The following is a 25,219-nucleotide window of genomic DNA, read 5'->3' as shown; positions in this document are numbered from 1 at the left end:
CTAGTGGGGGTTTGTTGCATGGATGTGGACTAGTGGGGGTTTGTTGCATGGATGTGGACTAGTGGGGGTTTGTTGCATGGATGTGGACTAGTGGATGTTTGTTGCATGGATGTGGACTAGTGTGGACTAGGGGTTTGTTGCGTGGATGTGGACTAGTGGGGGGTTTGTTGCGTGGATGTGGACTAGTGGGGGTTTGTTGCATGGATCTGGACTAGTGGGGGTTTGTTGCATGGATGTGGATGTGGACTAGTGGACTAGTGGGGGTTTGTTGCGTGGATGTGGACTAGTGGGGGTTTGTTGCATGGATGTGGACTAGTGGGGGTTTGTTGCGTGGATGTGGACTAGTGGGGGTTTGTTGCATGGATGTGGACTAGTGGGGGTTTGTTGCATGGATCTGACTGGGGGTTGCATGGATGTGGACTAGTGGGGGTTTGTTGCATGGATGTGAGTGGGGGGTTGCATGGATGAGGGTTAGTGGGGGTTGTTGCATGAATGTGGTGTACATCTCTCTCCATCATTAATAAAAACATTACGCCTGAGTTATCTTTATAGAAGCTACCACATTGACTCAGGATGCTGACCTCCTTTCTTACACTGTCCTCTGTGAAGCAACACAAACATTGGCACAGACACACACTACACACCACACACACATACACACACAACCCCCCCACACACACACATACACACACCACATACATACATACATACATACATACATACATACATACATACATACATACATACATACATACATACATACATACATACATACATACATACATACATACATACACACACACACACACACACACACACACACATATGTGGTAGTGGTGGAGTAGGGGCCTGAGGGCACACAGTGTGTTGTAGATATGTGGTAGTGGTGGAGTAGGGGCCTGAGGGCACACAGTGTGTTGTAGATGTGTGGTAGTGGTGGAATAGGGACCTGAGGGCACACAGTGTATTGTAGGTACAGAATGTGGTAGTGGTGGAGTAGGGGCCTGAGGGCACACAGTGTGTTGTAGATATGTGGTAGTGGTGGAGTAGGGGCCTGAGGGCACACAGTGTGTTGTAGATGTGTGGTAGTGGTGGAGTAGGGGCCTGAGGGCACACAGTGTGTTGTAGATATGTGGTAGTGGTGGAGTAGGGGCCTGAGGGCACACAGTGTGTTGTAGTACAGAATGTGGTAGTGGTGGAGTAGGGGCCTGAGGGCACACAGTGTGTTGTAGATATTTGGTAGTGGTGGAGTAGGGGCCTGAGGGCACACAGTGTGTTGTAGATATGTGGTAGTGGTGGAGTAGGGGCCTGAGGGCACACAGTGTGTTGTAGATGTGTGGTAGTGGTGGAGTAGGGGCCTGAGGGCACACAGTGTGTTGTAGATATGTGGTAGTGGTGGAGTAGGGGCCTGAGGGCACACAGTGTGTTGTGTATTGTAGGTACAGAATGTGGTAGTGGTGGAGTAGGGGCCTGAGGGCACACAGTGTGTTGTAGATATGTGGTAGTGGTGGAGTAGGGGCCTGAGGGCACACAGTGTGTTGTAGATATGTGGTAGTGGTGGAGTAGGGGCCTGAGGGCACACAGTGTGTTGTAGATATGTGGTAGTGGTGGAGTAGGGGCCTGAGGGCACACAGTGTGTTGTAGATATGTGGTAGTGGTGGAGTAGGGGCCTGAGGGCACACAGTGTGTTGTAGATGTGTGGTAGTGGTGGAGTAGGGGCCTGAGGGCACACAGTGTGTTGTAGATGTGTGGTAGTGGTGGAGTAGGGGCCTGAGGGCACACAGTGTGTTGTAGGTATGTGGTAGTGGTGGAGTAGGGGCCTGAGGGCACACAATGTAGTGGTGTAGGTACAGAATGTGGTAGTGGTGGAGTAGGGGCCTGAGGGCACACAGTGGGTTGTAGATATGTGGTAGTGGTGGAGTAGGGGCCTGAGGGCACACAGTGTGTTGTAGATATGTGGTAGTGGTGGAGTAGTGGAGAGGGGCCTAGGGGCCTGAGGGCACACAGTGTGTTGTAGATATGTGGTAGTGGTGGAGTAGGGGCCTGAGGGCACACAGTGTGTAGATATGTGGTAGTGGGAGTAGGGGCCTGAGGGCACACAGTGTGTTGTAGATGTGTGGTAGTGGTGGAGTAGGGGCCTGAGGGCACACAGTGTGTTGTAGATGTGTGGTAGTGGTGGAGTAGGGGCCTGAGGGCACACAGTGGGTTGTAGATGTGTGGTAGTGGTGGAGTAGGGGCCTGAGGGCACACAGTGTGTTGTAGGTATGTGGTAGTGGTGGAGTAGGGGCCTGAGGGCACACAGTGTGTTGTAGGTACAGAATGTAGTAGTGGTGGAGTAGGGGCCTGAGGGCACACAGTGTGTTGTAGATATGTGGTAGTGGTGGAGTAGGGGCCTGAGGGCACACAGTGTGTTGTAGATGTGTGGTAGTGGTGGAGTAGGGGCCTGAGGGCACACAGTGTGTTGTAGATATTTGGTAGTGGTGGAGTAGGGGCCTGAGGGCACACAGTGTGATGTAGATATGTGGTAGTGGTGGAGTAGGGGCCTGAGGGCACACAGTGTGTTGTAGATGTGTGGTAGTGGTGGAGTAGGGGCCTGAGGGCACACAGTGTGTTGTAGATATGTGGTAGTGGTGGAGTAGGGGCCTGAGGGCACACAGTGTGTTGTAGGTACAGAAGTGTGGTAGTGGTGGAGTAGGGGCCTGAGGGCACACAGTGTGTTGTAGATATGTGGTAGTGGTGGAGTAGGGGCCTGAGGGCACACAGTGTGTTGTAGATATGTGGTAGTAGTGGAGTAGGGGCCTGAGGGCACACAGTGTGTTGTAGTGTGGTAGTTAGGGGCCTGAGGGCACACAGTGTGTTGTAGATAGGGGCCTGTGGTAGTAGTGGAGTAGGGGCCTGAGGGCACACAGTGTGTTGTAGATATGTGGTAGTGGTGGAGTAGGGGCCTGAGGGCACACAGTGTGTTGTAGATATTTGGTAGTGGTGGAGTAGGGGCCTGAGGGCACACAGTGTGTTGTAGATGTGTGGTAGTGGTGTAGTAGGGGCCTGAGGGCACCCAGTCTGTTGTAGATATTTGGTAGTGGTGGAGTAGGGGCCTGAGGGCACACAGTCTGTTGTAGATATTTGGTAGTGGTGGAGTAGGGGCCTGAGGGCACACAGTGTGTTGTAGATGTGTGGTAGTGGTGGAGTAGGGGCCTGAGGGCACACAGTGTGTTGTAGATATTTGGTAGTGGTGGAGTAGGGGCCTGAGGGCACACAGTGTGTTGTAGATATTTGGTAGTGGTGGAGTAGGGGCCTGAGGGCACACAGTGTGTTGTAGATGTGTGGTAGTGGTGGAGTAGGGGCCTGAGGGCACACAGTGTGTTGTAGATGTGTGGTAGTGGTGGAGTAGGGGCCTGAGGGCACACAGTGTGTTGTAGATGTGTGGTAGTGGTGGAGTAGGGGCCTGAGGGCACACAGTGTGTTGTAGATATGTGGTAGTGGTGGAGTAGGGGCCTGAGGGCACACAGTGTGTTGTAGATGTGTGGTAGTGGTGGAGTAGGGGCCTGAGGGCACACAGTGTGTTGTAGATGTGTGGTAGTGGTGGAGTAGGGGCCTGAGGGCACACAGTGTGTTGTAGATATGTGGTAGTGGTGGAGTAGGGGCCTGAGGGCACACAGTGTGTTGTAGATATTTGGTAGTGGTGGAGTAGGGGCCTGAGGGCACACAGTGTGATGTAGATATGTGGTAGTGGTGGAGTAGGGGCCTGAGGGCACACAGTGTGTTGTAGATGTGTGGTAGTGGTGGAGTAGGGGCCTGAGGGCACACAGTGTGTTGTAGGTATGTGGTAGTGGTGGAGTAGGGGCCTGAGGGCACACAGTGTATTGTAGGTACAGAATGTAGTAGTGGTGGAGTAGGGGCCTGAGGGCACACAGTGGGTTGTAGATATGTGGTAGTGGTGGAGTAGGGGCCTGAGGGCACACAGTGTGTTGTAGATATTTGGTAGTGGTGGAGTAGGGGCCTGAGGGCACACAGTGTGTTGTAGATATTTGGTAGTGGTGGAGTAGGGGCCTGAGGGCACACATTGTGATGTAGATATGTGGTAGTGGTGGAGTAGGGGCCTGAGGGCACACAGTGGGTTGTAGATATGTGGTAGTGGTGGAGTAGGGGCCTGAGGGCACACAGTGTGTTGTAGATATGTGGTAGTAGTGGAGTAGGGGGCCTGAGGGCACACAGTGTGTTGTAGATATGTGGTAGTAGTGGTAGTAGGGGCCTGAGGGCACACAGTGTGTTGTAGTGGAGTAGGGGCCTGAGGGCACACAGTGTGTTGTAGATATGTGGTAGTAGTGGAGTAGGGGCCTGAGGGCACACAGTGTGTTGTAGTGGTAGTAGGGGCCTGAGGGAACAGTGTGTTGTAGTGGAGTAGGGGCCTGAGGGCACACAGTGTGTTGTAGTGGAGTAGGGGCCTGAGGGCACACAGTGTGTTGTAGTGGAGTAGGGGCCTGAGGGCACACAGCGTGTTGTAGTGGAGTAGGGGCCTGAGGGCACACAGTGTGTTGTAGTGGAGTAGGGGCCTGAGGGCACACAGTGTGTTGTTGTGGTGGAGTAGGGGCCTGAGGGCACACAGTGTGTTGTACTGGAGTAGAGGCCTGAGGGCACACAGTGTGTTGTAGTGGAGTAGGGGCCTGAGGGCACACAGTGTGTTGTGAAATCTTTGAATGTATTTTAATGTTTTTACAATTGTATAAACGTCCTTAATTTTGCTGGACCCCAGGCAGATGGGGATCCATAATAGATGTAATACAATATAGAGGCTTTGCCTCAGGACATTTCCTTTCCTTGGGCAGAAAAGGCTCTTACCAACTAGCCTTCTACATACTTAGATTCAAAAAGTTTTTCATAAATAAAAAAAACACAGCCTCAAGTTGTCCGTTAGGATAAATTAAATTACAGGAAAATGTACTCGTTTAAAATTGATTCTGGACATTTACTGTAATTATTGTCCTGTCCTGCAAAATAGATTCAGGACATGTACTGTAATTATTGTCCTGTTCTGTAAAATAGATTCAGGACATATACTGTAATTATTATCCTGTTCTGTAAAATAGATTCAGGACATGTACTGTAATTATTGTCCTGTTCTGTAAAATAGATTCAGGACATGTACTGTAATTATTATCCTGTTCTGTAAAATAGATTCAGGACATGTACTGTAATTATTGTCCTGTTCTGTAAAATAGATTCAGGACATGTACTGTAATTATTGTCCTGTTCTGTAAAATAGATTCAGGATTTTAATAATTACATTATCCTGTTCTGTAAAATAGATTCAGGACATGTACTGTAATTGGTTTGTCCTGTTCTGTAAAATAGATTCAGGACATGTACTGTTATGTATTGTCCTGTTCTGTAAAATAGATTCAGGACATGTACTTAGTGTTTTGTCCTGTCCTGTAAAATAGATTCAGTGTGTTATGTACTGTAGTATTTATACTAATAATTACAGTAATACTAGTGTCCTGTAAAATAGATTCAGATTTTGAATAATTACAGTAATACTGAGTGTCCTGTAAAATAGATTCAGATTTTGAATAATTACAGTAATACTGAGTGTCCTGTAAAATAGATTCAGATTTTGAATAGTCCTCCTTGTGTTGGTTTGTCATGGAGCGGAAAACTCCTCTCATACAACAACACGTTTTATTTATTCAAACCATGTGTTAGTGTTTATGTTTGTTGTTTATTCAAACCATGTGTTAGTGTTTATGTTTGTTGTTTATTCAAACCATGTGTTAGTGTTTATGTTTGTTGTTTATTCAAACCATGTGTTAGTGTTTATGTTTGTTGTTTATTCAAACCATGTGTTAGTGTTTATGTTTGTTGTTTATTCAAACCATGTGTTAGTGTTTATGTTTGTTGTTTATTCAAACCATGTGTTAGTGTTTATGTTTGTTGTTTATTCAAACCATGTGTTAGTGTTTATGTTTGTTGTTTATTCAAACCATGTGTTAGTGTTTATGTTTGTTGTTTATTCAAACCATGTGTTAGTGTTTATGTTTGTTGTTTATTCAAACCTGTGTTAGTGTTTATGTTTGTTGTTTATTCAAACCATGTGTTAGTGTTTATGTTTGTTGTTTATTCAAACCATGTGTTAGTGTTTATGTTTGTTGTTTATTCAAACCATGTGTTAGTGTTTATGTTTGTTGTTTATTCAAACCATGTGTTAGTGTTTATGTTTGTTGTTTATTCAAACCATGTGTTAGTGTTTATGTTTGTTGTTTATTCAAACCATGTGTTAGTGTTTATGTTTGTTGTTTATTCAAACCATGTGTTAGTGTTTATGTTTGTTGTTTATTCAAACCATGTGTTAGTGTTTATGTTTGTTGTTTATTCAAACCATGTGTTAGTGTTTATGTTTGTTGACACAGTGTGTCTGTGTTTGTCCCGTCCCCCCCAGGGTTAGGGCTGACTTTTAGGGTGTTAGGATTCATGGTTTGGGCTACGGTAGCCTCATCTCAAACCAGGCTTCCTAAAATGGGAAGTGTACGGGAAGCCCGTGGCAGAAATCAGCTAAAGACGGATGGGTACCAGTCGGTGACGCTAGTGATGCCTCACAGCTTGTCAAACCAATCAAATACGCTGCTCAAAAAGTGCTTAGCGCCGTCGGAAAAACCCTGCGTGAGGACTAATAAACATTCAGCTAAACAACCACTGCGTGAGGACTAATAAACATTCAGCTAAACAACCACTGGTGAATTTACCCGCTGGTTTTAGGGCACTATTTACCCACTGACACGCTGGTTTTAGGGCACTATTTACCCACTGAGACGCTGGATTTAGGGCACTATTTACCCACTGAGACGCTGGTTTTAGGACACTATTTACCCACTGAGACGCTGGTTTTAGGACACTATTTACCCACTGAGACGCTGGTTTTAGGACACTATTTACCCACTGAGACGCTGGTTTTAGGACACTATTTACCCACTGAGACGCTGGTTTTAGGGCACTATTTACCCATTGACACGCTGGTTTTAGGGCACTATTTACCCACTGAGACGCTGGTTTTAGGGCACTATTTACCCACTGAGACGCTGGTTTTAGGACACTATTTACCCACTGAGACGCTGGTTTTAGGGCACTATTTACCCACCGAGACGCTGGTTTTAGGACACTATTTACCCACTGAGACGCTGGTTTTAGGACACTATTTACCCACTGAGACGCTGGTTTTAGCACACTATTTACCCACTGAGACGCTGGTTTTAGCACACTATTCACCGACTGACTGTTACGGTTTTCTTCCGTCGAAGGAGAATCGGACTAAAATGCAGCGTGGTTAATACGATACATCTTTAATGAAGTTGAAACACGATAATACAAAAACAATAAACGTAACGTGAAAACCGAAACAGCCTAAACTGGTGCAAACTGACACAGAGACAGGAACAATCACCCACGAAACACTCAAAGAATATGGCTGCCTAAATATGGTTCCCAATCAGAGACAACGAGAATCACCTGACTCTGATTGTGAACCGCCTCAGGCAGCCATAGACTTTGCTAGAAAACCCCACTAAGCCACAATCCCAAAACCTACGAAAAACCCCCATACATAAACACACCACAAAATAACCCATGTCACACCCTGGCCTGACCAAATAAATAAAGAAAACACAAAATACTAAGACCAGGGCGTGACAGAACCCCCCAAGGTGCGGACTCCCGGCCGCACACCTAAACCCATAGGGGAGGGTCCGGGTGGGCGTCTGTCCACGGTGGCGGCTCCGGCTCGGGACGTGGACCCCACTCCAACCAAGTCTTAGTCCCCCTGTAACGCGTCCTTTGATTGGCGACCCTCGCCGCCGACCTTGGCCTAATAACCCTCACCAAGGACCCCACTGGACTGAGGGGCAGCTCGGGACTGAGGTAGAAGCTCGGGACTGAGGGGAAGCTCGGCACTGAGGGGAAGCTCGGCACTGAGGGGACGCTCGGGACTGAGGGGAAGCTAGGCACTGAGGGGAAGCTCGGGACTGAGCTCGGGACTGAGGGGAAGCTCGGGACTGAAGGGTAGCTCGGCACTGAGGAGAAGCTCAGTACTGAGAGGAAGCCCAGTACTGAGAGGATGCCCAGTACAGAGAGGAAGCCCAGTACTGAGAGGAAGCTCAGGCAGGTAGTTGGCTCTGGCAGATCCTGGCTAACTGGTGGTTCTGGAAGATCATGGCTGACTGGCGGATCTGGAAGATCCTGGCAGACTGGCGGATCCTGGCTGACTGGCGGATCTGGAAGATCCTGGCTGACTGGTGGATCTGGAAGATCCTGGCTGACTGGCAGCTCTGGCAGCTCCATGCAGACTGGCTGCTCCATGCAGACTGGCAGCTCCGGCTGCTCCATGCAGACTGGCAGCTCTTGCTGCTCCATGCAGACTGGCAGCTCTTGCTGCTCCATGCAGACTGGCAGCTCTGGCTGCTCCATGCAGACTGGCAGCTCTTGCTGCTCCATGCAGACTGGAAGCTCTTGCTGCTCCATGCAGACTGGAAGCTCTGGCTGCTCCATGCAGACTGGAAGCTCTGGCTGCTCCATGCAGACTGGCAGCTCTGGCTGCGCTGAACAGGCAGGAGACCCCGGCAGCGCTGGAGAGGAGGAAGGCTCTGGCAGCGCTAAACAGGCGGGAGACTCTGGCAGCGCTGGAGAGGAGGAAGGCTCTGGCAGCGCTGAACAGGCGAGGCGCACTGAAGGCCTGGTGCGTGGTGCTGACACTGGTGGTACTGGGCCGAGAACAGGCACAGGAAGCCTGGTGCGGGGAGCTGCCACTGGAGGACTGGTGTGTGGAGGTGGCACAGGATGGACCGGACCGTGAAGGCGAACTGGAGAGCCTGAGAGCAGGACTGGCACAGGACGTGCAAGGCTAGGTAGGTACACAGGAGGCCTAGTGCCTGAGGCTGGCACACTCTTCACCAGCCGACTAACACGCACCTCAGGACGAGTATGGAGCGCTGACGCAGGTGCCATCAAATCCCCGACAAGCTCCGTCGGGCGAATATCGTACCTAAAGCACCAAGCTAGCAACTCCCGCATAACTCTCTCCTCCACTTTCCCCATTAACTCCTTCACAGTCTCTGCTTCACTCACCTCCAACACCGGCTCTGGTTCTGGTCTCCTCCTTGGCTCCTCACGATAAACAGGGGAGTTGGCTCAGGTCTGAACCCTGACTCTGCCACACTCTCCCTGAGCCCCCCAATACATTTTTGGGGCTGACATGACATCACAGTACCCCATAATGACATCACAATAACCCATAATGACATCACAATGCCCCATAATGACATCACAATAACCCATAATGACATCACAATAACCCATAATGACATCACAATACCCCATAATGACACCACAATACCCCATAATGACACCACAATACCCCATAATGACATCACAGTACCCCATTATGACATCACAATAACCCATAATGACATTACAATACCCCATAATGACATCACAATGCCCCATAATGACATCACAATGCCCCATAATGACACCACAATACCCCATAATGACACCACAATACCCCATAATGACATTACAATACCCCATAATGACATTACAATACCCCATAATGACATCACAATACCCCATAATGACACCACAATACCCCATAATGACACCACAATACCCCATAATGACACCACAATACCCCATAATGACACCACAATAACCCATAATGACATTACAATACCCCATAATGTCAAAGGAATATTCATTTGGAGAACATAATCTCAATTAATTAAAAATTAAAAGCTGAAATGTCTTGAGTCAATACGTATTCAACCCCTTTGTTATGGCAAGCTTAAATAAGATTAATAGTAAATATTTGCTTAACAAGTCACATAATAGTTTGCAATAATAGTGTTTATCATGGGTTTTGAAGGACATCTCTGTACCCCACACATAGAATGTCCCTAAGTTGAGTAGTAAATTCCAAGCAGTTTCAACCACAAAGACCAGGGAGGTATTCCAATGCCTCCCAAAGATGGGCACCTTTGAATAAGCAGACATTGAATATCCCTTTGAGCATGGTGAAGTTATTCATTGTACACTTTGAATGGTGCATCAATACACCCAGTCACTACAAAGATACAGGTGTCCTTCCTAACTCAGTTGACGGAGAGGAAGGAAACCGCTCAGGGATTGTTCTTACACTGTAACATCCAATCAAAATGTAGCCGCTGTAATCCAAAGGCCCATTCAAACCGTTTCAGCTAATGCAAAATTCTCCAGACCTCCAGAGGAGGCATGACAAAAATGTGATTTTGGATGTATGGTAAAAGCAAGACCAGTGCAATAGCTAGGTGTTAGGGTTAGGTGTTAGGGTTAGGACTAGGTGTTAAGGTTAGGACTAGGTGTTAAGGTTAGGACTAGGTGTTATGTTTAGGACTAGGCGTTAAGGTTCGGGCGAGGTGTTAGGACTAGGTGTAAGGTTAGGACTAGGTGTTAGGGTTAGGGCTAGATGTTAGGACTAGGTGTCAGGACTAGGTGTTATGGTTAGGACTAGATGTTAGGACTTGGTGTCAATGTCAGGACTAGGTGTTAGGGCTAGGGGTTAGAACTAGGTGTTAGAATTAGGGCTAGGTGTTAGGGTTAGGACTAGGTGTTAGGGTTAGGACTAGGTGTTAGGACTAGGTGTTAGTGTTAGGACTAGGTGTTAGGGTTAGGAGTAGGTGTTAGGGTTAGGTAGAGGTGTTAGGACTAGGTGTCAGGGTAAGGACTAGGTGTTAGGACTAGGTGTTAGGACTAGGTGTTATGGTTAGGACTAGGTGTTAGGACTAGGTGTTAGGGTTAAGACTAGTTGTTATGGTTAGGTGTTAGGACTAGGTGTTTGCACAAGGTTTAGGGTCAGGATTAGGTGTTAGGACTAGGTGTTAGGACTAGGACGAGGTGTTAGGACTAGGTGTTAAGGTTAGGACTAGGTGTTATGGTTAGGACTAGGCGTTAAGGTTAGGGCTAGGTGTTAGGATGAGGTGTTAGGGTTAGGACTAGGTGGTTGGACTAGGTGTAAGGTTAGGACTAGGTGTTAGTGTTAGGACTAGGTGTTAGTGTTAGGACTAGGTGTTAGTGTTAGGACTAGGTGTTAGGATTAGGTGTTAGGGTTAGGACTAGGTGTTAGGACTAGGTGTTAGAACTAGGTATTAATCAAATCAAATCAAATCAAATTTATTTATATAGCCCTTCGTACTTCAGCTGATATCTCAAAGTGCTGTACAGAAACCCAGCCTAAAACCCCAAACAGCAAGCAATGCAGGTGTAGAAGCACGGTGGCTAGGAAAAACTCCCTAGAAAGGCCAAAACCTAGGAAGAAACCTAGAGAGGAACCAGGCTATGTGGGGTGGCCAGTCCTCTTCTGGCTGTGCCGGGTGGAGATTATAACAGAACATGGCCAAGATGTTCAAATGTTCATAAATGACCAGCATGGTCGAATAATAATAAGGCAGAACAGTTGAAACTGGAGCAGCAGCACAGTCAGGTGGAAGTTGAAACTGGAGCAGCAGCATGGCCAGGTGGACTGGGGACAGCAAGGAGTCATCATGTCAGGTAGTCCTGGGGCATGGTCCTAGGGCTCAGGTCAGTTGAAACTGGAACAGCAGCATGGCCAGGTGGACTGGGGACAGCAAGGAGTCATCATGTCAGGTAGTCCTGGGGCATGGTCCTAGGGCTCAGGTCCTCAGAGAGAGAGAAAGAAAGAGAGAAGGAGAGAATTAGAGAACGCACACTTAGATTCACACAGGACACCGAATAGGACAGGAGAAGTACTCCAGATATAACAAACTGACCCCAGCCCCCGACACATAAACTACTGCAGCATAAATACTGGAGGCTGAGACAGGAGGGGTCAGGAGACACTGTGGCCCCATCCGAGGACACCCCCGGACAGGGCCAAACAGGAAGGATATAACCCCACCCACTTTGCCAAAGCACAGCCCCCACACCACTAGAGGGATATCTTCAACCACCAACTTACCATCCTGAGACAAGGCCGAGTATAGCCCACAAAGATCTCCGCCACGGCACAACCCAAGGGTGGGGCGCCAACCCAGACAGGATGACCACAACAGTGAATCAACCAACTCAGGTGACGCACCCCCTCCAGGGACGGCATGAGAGAGCCCCAGCAAGCCAGTGACTCAGCCCCTGTAATAGGGTTAGAGGCAGAGAATCCCAGTGGAAAGAGGGGAACCGGCCAGGCAGAGACAGCAAGGGCGGTTCGTTGCTCCAGAGCCTTTCCGTTCACCTTCCCACTCCTGGGCCAGACTACACTCAATCATATGACCCACTGAAGAGATGAGTCTTCAGTAAAGACTTAAAGGTTGAGACCGAGTTTGCGTCTCTGACATGGGTAGGCAGACCGTTCCATAAAAATGGAGCTCTATAGGAGAAAGCCCTGCCTCCAGCTGTTTGCTTAGAAATTCTAGGGACAATTAGGAGGCCTGCATCTTGTGACCGTAGCGTACGTGTAGGTATGTACAGCAGGACCAAATCAGAGAGATAGGTAGGAGCAAGCCCATGTAATGCTTTGTAGGTTAGCAGTAAAACCTTGAAATCAGCCCTTGCTTTGACAGGAAGCCAGTGTAGAGAGGCTAGCACTGGAGTAATATGATCAAATTTTTTGGTTCTAGTCAGGATTCTAGCAGCCGTATTTAGCACTAACTGAAGTTTATTTAGTGCTTTATCCGGGTAGCCGGAAAATAGAGCATTGCAGTAGTCTAACCTAGAAGTGACAAAAGCATGGATTAATTTTTCTGCATCATTTTTGGACAGAAAGTTTCTGATTTTTGCAATGTTACGTAGATGGAAAAAAGCTGTCCTCGAAATGGTCTTGATATGTTCTTCAAAAGAGAGATCAGGGTCCAGAGTAACGCCGAGGTCCTTCACAGTTTTATTTGAGACGACTGTACAACCATTAAGATTAATTGTCAGATTCAACAGAAGATCTCTTTGTTTCTTGGGACCTAGAACAAGCATCTCTGTTTTGTCCGAGTTTAATAGTAGAAAGTTTGCAGCCATCCACTTCCTTATGTCTGAAACACATGCTTCTAGCGAGGGCAATTTTGGGGCTTCACCATGTTTCATTGAAATGTACAGCTGTGTGTCATCTGCATAGCAGTGAAAGTTTACATTATGTTTTCGAATAACATCCCCAAGAGGTAAAATATATAGTGAAAACAATAGTGGTCCTAAAACGGAACCTTGAGGAACACCGAAATTTACAGTTGATTTGTCAGAGGACAAACCATTCACAGAGACAAACTGATATCTTTCCGACAGATAAGATCTAAACCAGGCCAGAACATGTCCGTGTAGACCAATTTGGGTTTCCAATCTCTCCAAAAGAATGTGGTGATCGATGGTATCAAAAGCAGCACTAAGGTCTAGGAGCACGAGGACAGATGCAGAGCCTCGGTCCGATGCCATTAAAATGTCATTTACCACCTTCACAAGTGCCGTCTCAGTGCTATGATGGGGTCTAAAACCAGACTGAAGCATTTCGTATACATTGTTTGTCTTCAGGAAGGCAGTGAGTTGCTGAACAACAGCCTTCTCTAAAATTTTTGGGAGGGTCAGGACTCGGTTTTAGGACTAGGTGTTAGGATTAGGTGTTAGGGTCAGGACTAAGTGTTAGGACTATGTGTTAGGGTCAGGACTAGGTTTTAGGACTAGGTGTTAGTTAGGACTAGGTGTTAGGGCTAGGTGTTAGGACTAGGTGTTATGGTTAGGACTAAGTGTCAGGACTAGGTGTTAAGGTTAGGACTAGGTGTTAAGGTTAGGACTAGGTGTTAAGGTTAGGACTAGGTGTTATGTTTAGGACTAGGCGTTAAGGTTATTGCGAGGTGTTAGGACTAGGTGTAAGGTTAGGACTAGGTGTTAGTGTTAGGACTAGGTGTTAGGGTTAGGGCTAGATGTTAGGACTAGGTGTTAGGACTAGGTGTTATGGTTAGGACTAGATGTTAGGACTTGGTGTTAATGTCAGGACTAGGTGTTAGAGTTAGGGCTAGGTGTTAGGGTTAGGACTAGGTATTAGGACTAGGTGTTAGTGTTAGGACTATGTGTTAGGGTTAGGACTAGATGTTAGGACTTGGTGTTAATGTCAGGACTAGGTGTTAGAGTTAGGGCTAGGTGTTAGGGTTAGGACTAGGTATTAGGACTAGGTGTTAGTGTTAGGACTATGTGTTAGGGTTAGGAGTAGGTGTTAGGGTTAGGTAGAGGTGTTAGGACTAGGTGTCAGGGTAAGGACTAGGTGTTAGGACTAGGTGTTAGGACTAGGTGTTAGGGATAAGACTAGTTGTTATGGTTAGGACTAGGTGTTAGCACAAGGTTTAGGGTCAGGATTAGGTGTTAGGACTAGGTGTTAGGACTAGGACGAGGTGTTAGGACTAGGTGTTAAGGTTAGGACTAGGTGTTATGGTTAGGACTAGGCATTAAGGTTAGGGCTAGGTGTTAGGATGAGGTGTTAGGGTTAGGACTAGGTGGTTGGACTAGGTGTAAGGTTAGGACTAGGTGTTAGTGTTAGGACTAGGTGTTAGTGTTAGGACTAGGTGTTAGTGTTAGGACTAGGTGTTAGGATTAGGACTAGGTGTTAGGACTAGGTGTTATGGTTAGGACTAGGTGTTAGGACTAGATGTTAGGGTTAGGACTAGTTGTTAAGGTCAGGACTAGGTGTTAGGATTAGGTGTTAGGGCTAGGTGTTAGGACTAGGTGTTATGGTTAGGACTGGGTGTTAGGATTAGGTGTTAGGGTTAGGACTAGGTGTTAGGACTAGGTGTTAGAACTAGGTATTAGGGTCAGGACTCGGTTTTAGGACTAGGTGTTAGGGCTAGGTGTCAGGGTCAGGCCTAGTTGTTAGGACTAGGTGTTAGGGCTAGGTGTTAGGATTAGGTGTTAGGGTCAGGACTAAGTGTTAGGACTAGGTGTTAGGGTCAGGACTAGGTTTTAGGACTAGGTGTTAGTTAGGACTAGGTGTTAGGGCTAGGTGTTAGGACTAGGTGTTATGGTTAGGACTAAGTGTTAGGACTAGGTGTTAGGGTCAGGACTAGGTTTTAGGGCTAGGTTTTAGGGCTAGGTGTTAAGGTCAGGACTAGGTGTTAGGACTAGGTGTTAGGGCTAGGTGTCAGGGTCAGGCCTAGTTGTTAGGACTAGTTTCTAAGGCTAGGTGTTAGGACTAGGTGTTAGGGTTAGGACTAGGTGTCAGGGTCAGGTCTAGGTGTTAGGGTCAGGACTAGGTGTGTTAGGACTAGGTGTTAGGACTAGGTGTTAGGGCTAGGTGTTAGGACTAGGTGTTATGGTTAGGACTAGGTGTTAGGATTAGGTGTTAGGGTTAGGACTAGGTGTTAGGACTAGATGTTAGGGTTAGGACTAGGTGTTAGGGTCAGGACTAGGTGTTAGGATTAGGTGTTAGGGCTAGGTGTTAGGACTAGGTGTTATGGTTAGGACTAGGTGTTAGGATTAGGTGTTAGGGGTTAGGACTAGATGTTAGGACTAGGTGTTAGAACTAGGTATTAGGGTCAGGACTCGGTTTTAGGACTAGGTGTTAGGGTCAGGACTATGTGTTAGGACTAGGTGTTAGTGTTAGGACTCTGTGTTAGGGCTAGGTGTTAGGGTTAGGACTTGGTGTTAGGACTAGGTGTTAGGGTTAGGACTAGGTGTTATGGCTAGGTGTTAGGGCTAGATGTTAGGACTAGGTGATAGGACTAGGTGTTAGGGTCAGGATTAGGTGTTAGGACTAGGTGTTAGGGTTAGGACTAGGTGTTAGGGCTAGGTGTTAGGACTAGGTGTTAGGACTAGGTGTTAGGGTCAGGAATAGGTGTTAGGACTAGGTTTTAGGGCTAGGTGTCAGGGTCAAGACTAGGTGTTAGGATTAGGTGTTAGGGTTAGGACTAGGTGTTAGGACTAGGAGTTAGGGTCAGGACTAAGTGTTAGGACTAGGTGTTAGGGTTAGGTGTTTGAACTAGGTGTTATGGTTAGGACTAGGTGTTAGGACTAGGTGTTAGGGTTAGGACTAGGTGTTAGGATCAGGACTAGGTGTTAGGACTAGGTGTTATGGTTAGGACTAAGTGTTAGGATCAGGTGTTAGGGTCAGGACTAGGTTTTAGGACTAGGTGTTAGGGTCAGGAGGGCTAGGTGTTAGGAAGGTTATAGGTGGACTAGGTGTTATGGTTAGGACAGGTGTTAGGATTAGGTGTTAGGGTTAGGACTAGGTGTTAGGACTAGGTGTTAGGGTCATGACTAAGTGTTAGGATTAGGTGTTAGGGTCAGGACTAGGTTTTAGGACTAGGTGTTAGTTTTAGGACTCTGTGTTAGGACTAGGTGTTATGGTTAGGACTTGGTGTTAGGATTAGGTGTTAGGGTTAGGACTAGGTTTTAGGACTAGGTGTTAGGGCTAGGTGTTAAGGTTAGGACTAGGTGTTATGGTTAGGACACGGTGTTAGGATTAGGTGTTAGGGTTAGGACTAGGTGTTAGGACTCGGTGTTAAGGTCATGACTAAGCGTTAGGATTAGGTGTTAGGGTCAGGACTAGGTTTCAGGACTAGGTTTTAGGGCTAATTGTCAGGGTCAGGACTAGGTGTTAGGGCTAGGTGTTAGAACTAGGTATTATGTTAGGACTAGGTGTTAGGACTAGATGTTAGGGTTAGGACTAGGTGTTAGGGTCAGGACTAGGTGTTAGGACTAGGTGTTAAGGTTAGGACTAGGTGTTATGGTTAGGACTAGGCATTAAGGTTAGGGCTAGGTGTTAGGATGAGGTGTTAGGGTTAGGACTAGGTGTTAGGACTAGGTGTTATGGTTAGGACTAGGTGTTAGGACTAGATGTTAGGGTTAGGACTAGTTGTTAAGGTCAGGACTAGGTGTTAGGATTAGGTGTTAGGGCTAGGTGTTAGGACTAGGTGTTATGGTTAGGACTGGGTGTTAGGATTAGGTGTTAGGGTTAGGACTAGGTGTTAGGGTTAGGACTAGGTGTTAGGATTAGGACTAGGTGTTAGGTTCAGGACTAGGTGTTAGAGTCAGGACTAGGTGTTAGGGCCAGGTGTTAGGACTAGGTGTTAGGGTCAGGACTAGGTGTTAGGACTAGATGTTAGGGTTAGGACTAGGTGTCAGGGTCAGGTCTAGGTGTTAGGGTCAGGACTAGGTGTTAGGACTAGGTGTTAGGACTAGGTGTTAGGGCTAGGTGTTAGGACTAGGTGTTATGGTTAGGACTAGGTGTTAGGATTAGGTGTTAGGGTTAGGACTAGGTGTTAGGGTCAGGTGTTAGGGCTAGGTGTTAGGACTAGGTGTTATGGTTAGGACTAGGTGTTAGGCTAGGGGGTGAGGGTCAGGACTAAGTGTTAGGACTAGGTGTTAGGGTTAGGTGTTTGAACTAGGTGTTATGGTTAGGACTAGGTGTTAGGACTAGGTGTTAGGGTTAGGACTAGGTGTTAGGATCAGGACTAGGTGTTAGGACTAGGTGTTATGGTTAGGACTAAGTGTTAGGATCAGGTGTTAGGGTCAGGACTAGGTTTTAGGACTAGGTGTTAGGGTCAGGACTAGGTGTTAGGACTAGGTGTTATGGTTAGGACTACGTGTTAGGATTAGGTGTTAGGGTCAGGACTAGGTTTTAGGACTAGGTGTTAGGGCTAGGTGTTAAGGTTAGGACTAGTCGTTATGGTAAGGACACGGTGTTAGGATTAGGTGTTAGGGTTAGGACTAGGTGTTAGGACTCGGTGTTAGGGTCATGACTAAGCGTTAGGATTAGGTGTTAGGGTCAGGACTAGGTTTTAGGACTAGGTTTTAGGGCTAATTGTCAGGGTCAGGACTAGGTGTTAGGGCTAGGTGTTAGAACTAGGTATTATGGTTAGGACTAGGTGTTAGGACTAGATGTTAGGGTTAGGACTAGGTGTTAGGGTCAGGACTAGGTGTTAGGACTAGGTGTTAGGGTTAGAACTAGGTTTTAGGGCTAGGACTAGGTGTTATTTACTAGGTGTTAAGGTCAGGACTAGGTGCTAGGACTAGGTGTTAGGATTAGGACTAGGTGTTAATGTTAGGACTAGGTGTTAGGACTAGGTGTTAGGGTTAGGACTAGGTGTTAGGGTTAGGACTTGGTGTTAGGACTAGATGTTAGGACTAGGAGTTTGTCATTTGTTCTACTTCTCGTGGCTGTAGTTTTGTCAGTTGTGTTAGGGCAAGTACTAGGTATTAGGGTTAGGTAAGGATAAGGTATAAGGATGTAACTCTGTGGTCACACCTTGTGTTTATTTATTTATTTTATTTTTATTTAACCTTTATTTAATTCAGTTAAGGCAAGTTAAGGCAAAATAAGAACAAATTCTTACTTACATTGACAACCTGGCAAAATACCTCTTGTGGGGACAGGGGCTGGGATTGAAAAAAATAAACAAGTGTATCTGTCTGTTGGCAGATCTTCATCGGGGAGGTATCCATGTACATGATGAAGTCCACACGGGCGGTGCTACTATCCCAGGAGAAGACCATCTTGACGGGGGAGTGCTGCTATCTGAACCCCCTTATCAGGAGAATCGTCAGGTTTATTGGTGAGTCAGTTCTACTTCTCATAGCTCTACGTTTGTCAGTTGTTTTACTGGTTTTGGCTCTAGGTGTTGTCAGTTGTTCTCCTGGTCTTGGCTCTAGGTTTGCCAGTTGTTTTACTGGTCTTGGCTCTAGGTTTGCCAGTTGTTTTACTGGTCTTGGCTGTAGGTTTTGCCAGTTGTTTTACTGGTCTTGGCTCTAGGTTTGCCAGTTGTTTTACTGGTCTTGGCTCTAGGTTTGCCAGTTGTTCTACTGGTTTTGCCAGTTGTTTTACTGGTCTTGGCTCTATTGCCAGTTGTTTTACTGGTCTTGGCTCTAGGTTTGTCCGTTGTTTTACTGGTGTTTGCTGTAGGTTTTTCCATCGAGCCACTGTATTAAGTCCATCTATTAGTTCCGTTCTTCCTGTGGTACCTTCCCATGTATAAAGACATAATATCTCAGCTGGAAATGACATTTATCAGATCTCTCTGAGAGGAGAGGAGGGGGCACTGAATACACTGGGCCAGATCATACCAATCCCAAGCCTGAGAAAACACCATTACCTACGTACCCCTGTTCAGACAGAGCCAGGGACAGCAGCATCAGATGAATTTTACACTGTCTTCCACACTAGTGACCAGAGAGCTCACCTCTCTCTGAGCCTCTTGTCTCTCCCTCATCTCCTCAGCGCTGGTGATATTTTTTTATACTCATGGTTCAGTCCCAAACCCCACACTATTCTTTGTATAGGTAGTAGGGCACTACTGTTGACCAGGGCCCGCAGGTAGTAGGGGACTACTGTTGACCAGGGCCCGCGGGTAGTAGGGAAATACTGTTAACCAGGGCCCACAGGTAGTAGGGAACAGACAGAGAGGCCCAGGACCAGGCAGACTTAGAGGCCCAGGCAGACTCAGAGTCCCAGGCAGACTCAGAGGCCCAGGCAGACTCAGAGGCCCAGGCAGACTTAGAGGCACAGGCAGAATCCATATAATAATGTGTCAAACACAAGGAGGGTCGGAGAATGAGAGCAAGGAGGGTCGGAGAATGAGAGCAAGGAGGGTCGGAGAATGAGAGCAAGTAGGGTCGGAGAATGAGAGCAAGGAGGGTCGGAGAATGAGAGCAAGGAGGGTCGGAGAATGAGAGCAAGGAGGGTCGGAGAATGAGAGCAAGGAGGGTCGGAGAATGAGTCCAAACTAAAGTATTTGAAACGGAACACGGAGGGCACTTCTGGATGGGTTACCAATTAATCCTATAAGGGATGGGTTACCAATTAATCCCATAAGGGATGGGTTACCAATTAATCCCATAAGGGATGGGTTACCAATTAATCCCATAAGGGATGAGTTACCAATTAATCCTATAAGAGATGGGTTACCAATTAATCCCGTAAAGGATGGGTTGACAACTAGAAAATTGACATTCAGCTGGCTAGCTAGATTAGTACGATTCACATATGTAGCTGATAATTATGAAGTTAAACATTTGCTTTATTGCTGTTGTTGTGGCTGGAAGACGGTTCAGTGAATTGGCAGATGCAGCGTGAGGTAATACTGTAGGGGGAGAGCTTCTTTAATATAATGAATGCTTTCGACACCCTGTCGAGTCCTTGCCCCAACAAATTGAGGCTGTTCTGAGGGCAAAAGGGGGATGCAACTCAATATTAGAAAGGTGTTCTTAATGTTTTGTCCACTCTGTTTATTTCATGAACATAAACATGAAGGCAGTCCCTTCACGACGCAGGATCCCTTGCAGAGAGGCCCAGGCAGAGAGGCCCAGGCAGAGAGGCCCAGGCAGAGAGGCCCAGGCAGATAACCTAGTAGCTAGAGCGTTGGGCCAATAACCGAAAGGTTGCTAGATCGAATCCCTGAGCTGACAAGGTAAAGATTTGTCATTCTGCCACTGAACAAGGCAGTTAACCCACTGTTCCTAGGGCTGTCATTGTTAAATAAGAATTTGTTCTTAACTGACTTGCCTAGTTAAATAAAGGTTAAATAAAAAATGTTCCCCAAAAAATTATCACAGTTTACCATGCAGGTCAGCATCACAGGATCACAGTTGACCAGGATCACAGTTTACCATGCAGGTCAGGATCACAGTTGACCATGTAGGTCAGGATCACAGTTTACCATGCAGGTCAGGGTCACAGTTTACCATGTAGGTCAGGATCACAGTTTACCATGTAGGTCAGGATCACAGTTTACCATGTAGGTCAGGATCACAGTTTACCATGTAGGTCAGGATCACAGTTTACCATGCAGGTCAGGATCACAGTTTACCACGCAGGTCAGGATCACAGTTTACCATGTAGGTCAGGATCACAGTTTACCACGCAGGTCAGGATCACAGTTTACCACGCAGGTCAGGATCACAGTTTACCACTCAGGTCAGGGTCACAGTTTACCAGGATCACAGTTTACCATGCAGGTCAGGATCACAGTTTACCATGTAGGTCAGGATCACGGTTTACCAGGATCACAGTTTACCATGTAGGTCAGGATCACGGTTTACCATGTAGGTCAGGATCACGGTTTACCAGGATCACAGTTTACCATGCAGGTCAGGATCACAGTTTACCATGTAGGTCAGGATCACAGTTTACCAGGATCACAGTTTACCATGCAGGTCAGGATCACAGTTTACCATGTAGGTCAGGATCACGGTTTACCAGGATCACAGTTTACCATGCAGGTCAGGATCACAGTTTACCATGTAGGTCAGGATCACAGTTTACCATGTAGGTCAGGATCACAGTTTACCATGTAGGTCAGGATCACAGTTTACCATGTAGGTCAGGATCACGGTTTACCAGGATCACAGTTTACCATGCAGGTCAGGATCACAGTTTACCATGTAGGTCAGGATCACAGTTTACCATGTAGGTCAGGATCAAAAGGGCTATTCATTCACTACTTTAGGGGACGTACATTGCCTTACGAAAGTATTCACCCCCCTTCGCATTTTTTATATTTTGTTGCCTTACAACCAGGAAATAAAATTGATTTTGGGGGGGGGTTTGTATCATTTGATTTACACGACATGACTACCACTTTAAAGATGCAACATCTTTTTGATTGTGAATCAAACAAGAAATAAGACAAAAAAACAGAATACTTGAGCATGCATAACTCTCCTCCCCAAAGTCAATACTTTGTAGACACACCTTTTGCAGCAATTACAGCTGCAAGTCTCTTGGGGTATGTCTCTATAAGCTTGGCACATCTAGCCACTGGGATTTTTGCCCATTCTTCAAGACAAAACTGCTCCAGCTCCTTCAAGTTGGGTGAGTTCCTGCTGGTGTACAGCAATCTTTAAAACTTCTTCAGGATTGGTGTGTCCCCTGTGGGACAGTTGAGCTAACGTAGGCTAATGCGATTAACATGAGGTTGTAAGTAACAAGAACATTTTCCAGGACATAGACATATCTGATATTGGCAGAAAGCTTAAATTCTTGTTAATCTAACTGCACTGTCCAATTTACAGTAGCTATTACAGTGAAATACTACCATGCTATTGTTTGAGGAGAGTGCACAGTTTTGAACATGAAATGTTATTAATAAACAAATTAGGCACATTTGGGCAGTCTTGATACAACATTTTGAACAGAAATGCAATGTTTCATTGGATCACACTAAAACGTTGCACATACACTGCTGCCATCTTGTGGCCAATATTTAAATTGCACCTGGGCCGGAATAATACATTATGACATTCTCTTGCATTTCAAAGATGATGGTACAAAAAAATACAAAACAACGGTTGTTTTTTTCTTTGTATTATCTTTTACCAGATCTATTGTGTTATATTCTCCTACATTCCTTTCACGTTTCCACAAACTACAAAGTGTTTCCTTTCAAATGGTATAAAGAATATGCATATCCTTGCATCAGGTCCTGAGCGACAGACAGTTAGATTTGGGTATGTCATTTTAGGAGAACATTTAAATAAAAGGGGCAGATCTTTAATTAAGAGGTCATACCATTCTCAATTGGATTGAGGTCTGGGCCTTGACTAGGCCATTCCAAGACATTTAAATGTTTCCCCTTAAACCAGGCGAGTGTTGCTTTAGCACTATGCTTAGGGTCATTGTCCTGCTGGAAGGTGAACCTCCGTCCCAGGCTCAAATCTCTGGAAGACTGAAACAGGTTTCCCTCCAGAATTTCCCTGTATTTAGTGCCATCCATCATTGCTTCATTTCTGACCAGTTTCCCAGTGTCTGCCGATGAAAAACATCCCCACAGCATGATGCTGCCACCACCATGCTTCAATGTAGGGATGGTGTCCTTGGGGTGATGTTGGGTTTGTGCCAGACATAGCGTTTTCCTTGATGGCCAAAAAGCTGAATTTTAGTCTCATCTGACCAGCGTACCTTCTTCCATATGTTTGAGGAGTCTTCCACATGCCTTTTGGTGAACACCAAACATGTTTGCTTATTCTTTTCTTTAAGCAATGGCTTTTTTTCTGGCCACTCTTCCGTAAAGCCCAGCTCTGTGGAGTGTACGGCTTAAAGTGGTCTTATGGACAGATACTCCAATCTCTGCCTTGGTGCTCTGCAGCTCCTTCAGGGTAATAGTCTCTTGGAACGCTGGTTCCTGTTCTGAAAGGCCCCAAATTCTGCAACACCACCAAGCAAACTCAAATCAAATCAAATTTATTTATATAGCCCTTCATACATCAGCTGATATCTCAAAGTGCTGTACAGAAACCCAGCCTAAAACCCCAAACAGCAAGCAATGCAGGTGTAGAAGCACGGTGGCTAGGAAAAACTCCCTAGAAAGGCCAAAACCTAGGAAGAAACCTAGAGAGGAACCAGGCTATGTGGGGTGGCCAGTCCTCTTCTGGCTGTGCCGGGTGGAGATTATAACAGAACATGGCCAAGATGTTCAAATGTTCATAAATTACCAGCATGGTCGAATAATAATAAGGCAGAACAGTTGAAACTGGAGCAGCAGCACGGTCAGGTGGACTGGGGACAGCAAGGAGTCATCATGTCAGGTAGTCCTGAGGCATGGTCCTAGGGCTCAGGTCCTCCGAAAGAGAGGAAGAAAGAGAGAATTAGAGACAGCATATGTGGGGTGGCCAGTCCTCTTCTGGCTGTGCCGGGTGGAGATTATATATGCTGAGGTCATGTGACAGATCATGTGACACTTAGATTGCACACAGGTGGACTTTATTTAATTAATCATGTGACTTCTGAAGGTAATTGGTTGCACCAGATCTTATTTAGGGGCTTCATAGCAAAGGGTGGCGAATACATACAGTTTTTACGTATCATTTTTGGGGGGAATCTTTTGAAACAAGTATTTTTATTTTTTCATTTTACTTCAACAGTTTGGACTATTTTGTCATGCAATCCAAATAAAAATCGATTACAGCTCGTAATGTTACAAAATAAGATTAATAATTAATTAATTAAGGGGGGTGAATACTTTTGCAAACCACTGTACATCCCAAATGACACCCTTACAGCACCTTTCCTAAAAATATATATATTTTAAAATTATAAATAGAAATTATAATCATTTCAACTGATTTCCTGGTGATTTTACTTTACTTTTACTTTATTCTATGTCCAACAATGAAAATTAGACATAATTATAATTAATTATCTGTTCCCAACTATTAAGAGACAGACGTGATCGTATCCCAATGTAATCAAGGTTTGCCTAGATTCTGTTTTTTTGTCAAATGCTGAATCTGTTTGGGAATATTGCAGTTAATTTGTAGCAACATCCGCCCGACCGCTCAAGGTAAAGTAGGTCCCAAATGCTGAATCTGTTTGGGAATATTGCAGTTAATTTGTAGCAACATCCGCCCGACCGCTCAAGGTAAAGTAGGTCCCAAATGCTGAATCTGTTTGGGAATATTGCAGTTAATTTGTAGCAACATCCGCCCGACCGCTCAAGGTAAAGTAGGTCCCAAATGCTGAATCTGTTTGGGAATATTGCAGTTAATTTGTAGCAACATTCGCCCGACCGCTCAAGGTAAAGTAGGTCCCACTGGTGATTGTAATTGAGGACCGTTATGGGCTCTGGTCAAACGAAAGGTTACCACTTGGAATGCAGACAGGTTCTCCTCACTGTTTGTATTTGTATTTATTATGGATCTTCGTGTGTGTGTGTGTGTGTGTGTGTGTGTGTGTGTGTGTGTGTGTGTGTGTGTGTGTGTCTGTGCCAATCTTTGTGTTGCTTCACACTCCCCACTGTTCCATAAGGTGTTTTTAAATCTGTTTTTTTTTTAAATCTGACTCTACTGCTGCATCAGTTACCTGATGTGGAATAGAGTTCCATGTAGTCATGGTTCTATGTAGTACTGTGGAATAGAGTTCCATGTAGTCATGGCTCTATGTAGTACTGTGGAATAGAGTTCCATGTAGTCATGGCTCTATGTAGTACTGTGGAATAGAGTTCCATGTAGTCATGGCTCTATGTAGTACTGTGGAATAGAGTTCCATGTAGTCATGGCTCTATGTAGTACTGTGGAATAGAGTTCCATGTAGTCATGGCTCTATGTAGTACTGTGGAATAGAGTTCCATGTAGTCATGGCTCTATGTAGTACTGTGGAATAGAGTTCCATGTAGTCATGGTTCTATGTAGTACTGTGGAATAGAGTTCCATGTAGTCATGGCTCTATGTAGTACTGTGGAATAGAGTTCCATGTAGTCATGGCTCTATGTAGTACTGTGGAATAGAGTTC

At 46.0% G+C, this 25,219-nt stretch overlaps 1 protein-coding gene across 1 annotated transcript in view; it reads left to right on the top strand.

The window, feature by feature from the left end:
* Positions 1-25,219, top strand: part of LOC112259473 (phospholipid phosphatase-related protein type 1) — a 144,016-nt gene that overhangs the window by 74,409 nt on the left and 44,388 nt on the right. Inside the window, exon 4 of the mRNA XM_042326368.1 lies at positions 18,419-18,551. Coding sequence (XP_042182302.1) covers positions 18,419-18,551 — 133 coding nt within the window. The remainder of the gene's footprint in view (positions 1-18,418; positions 18,552-25,219) is intronic.

The sequence above is a fragment of the Oncorhynchus tshawytscha genome, linkage group LG09, assembly GCF_018296145.1.
Source record: "Oncorhynchus tshawytscha isolate Ot180627B linkage group LG09, Otsh_v2.0, whole genome shotgun sequence".
Lineage (NCBI taxonomy): Eukaryota > Metazoa > Chordata > Actinopteri > Salmoniformes > Salmonidae > Oncorhynchus > Oncorhynchus tshawytscha.
Note: the sequence above shows the minus strand (reverse complement) of the source record. Positions and strands in the feature narration are given on the sequence as shown.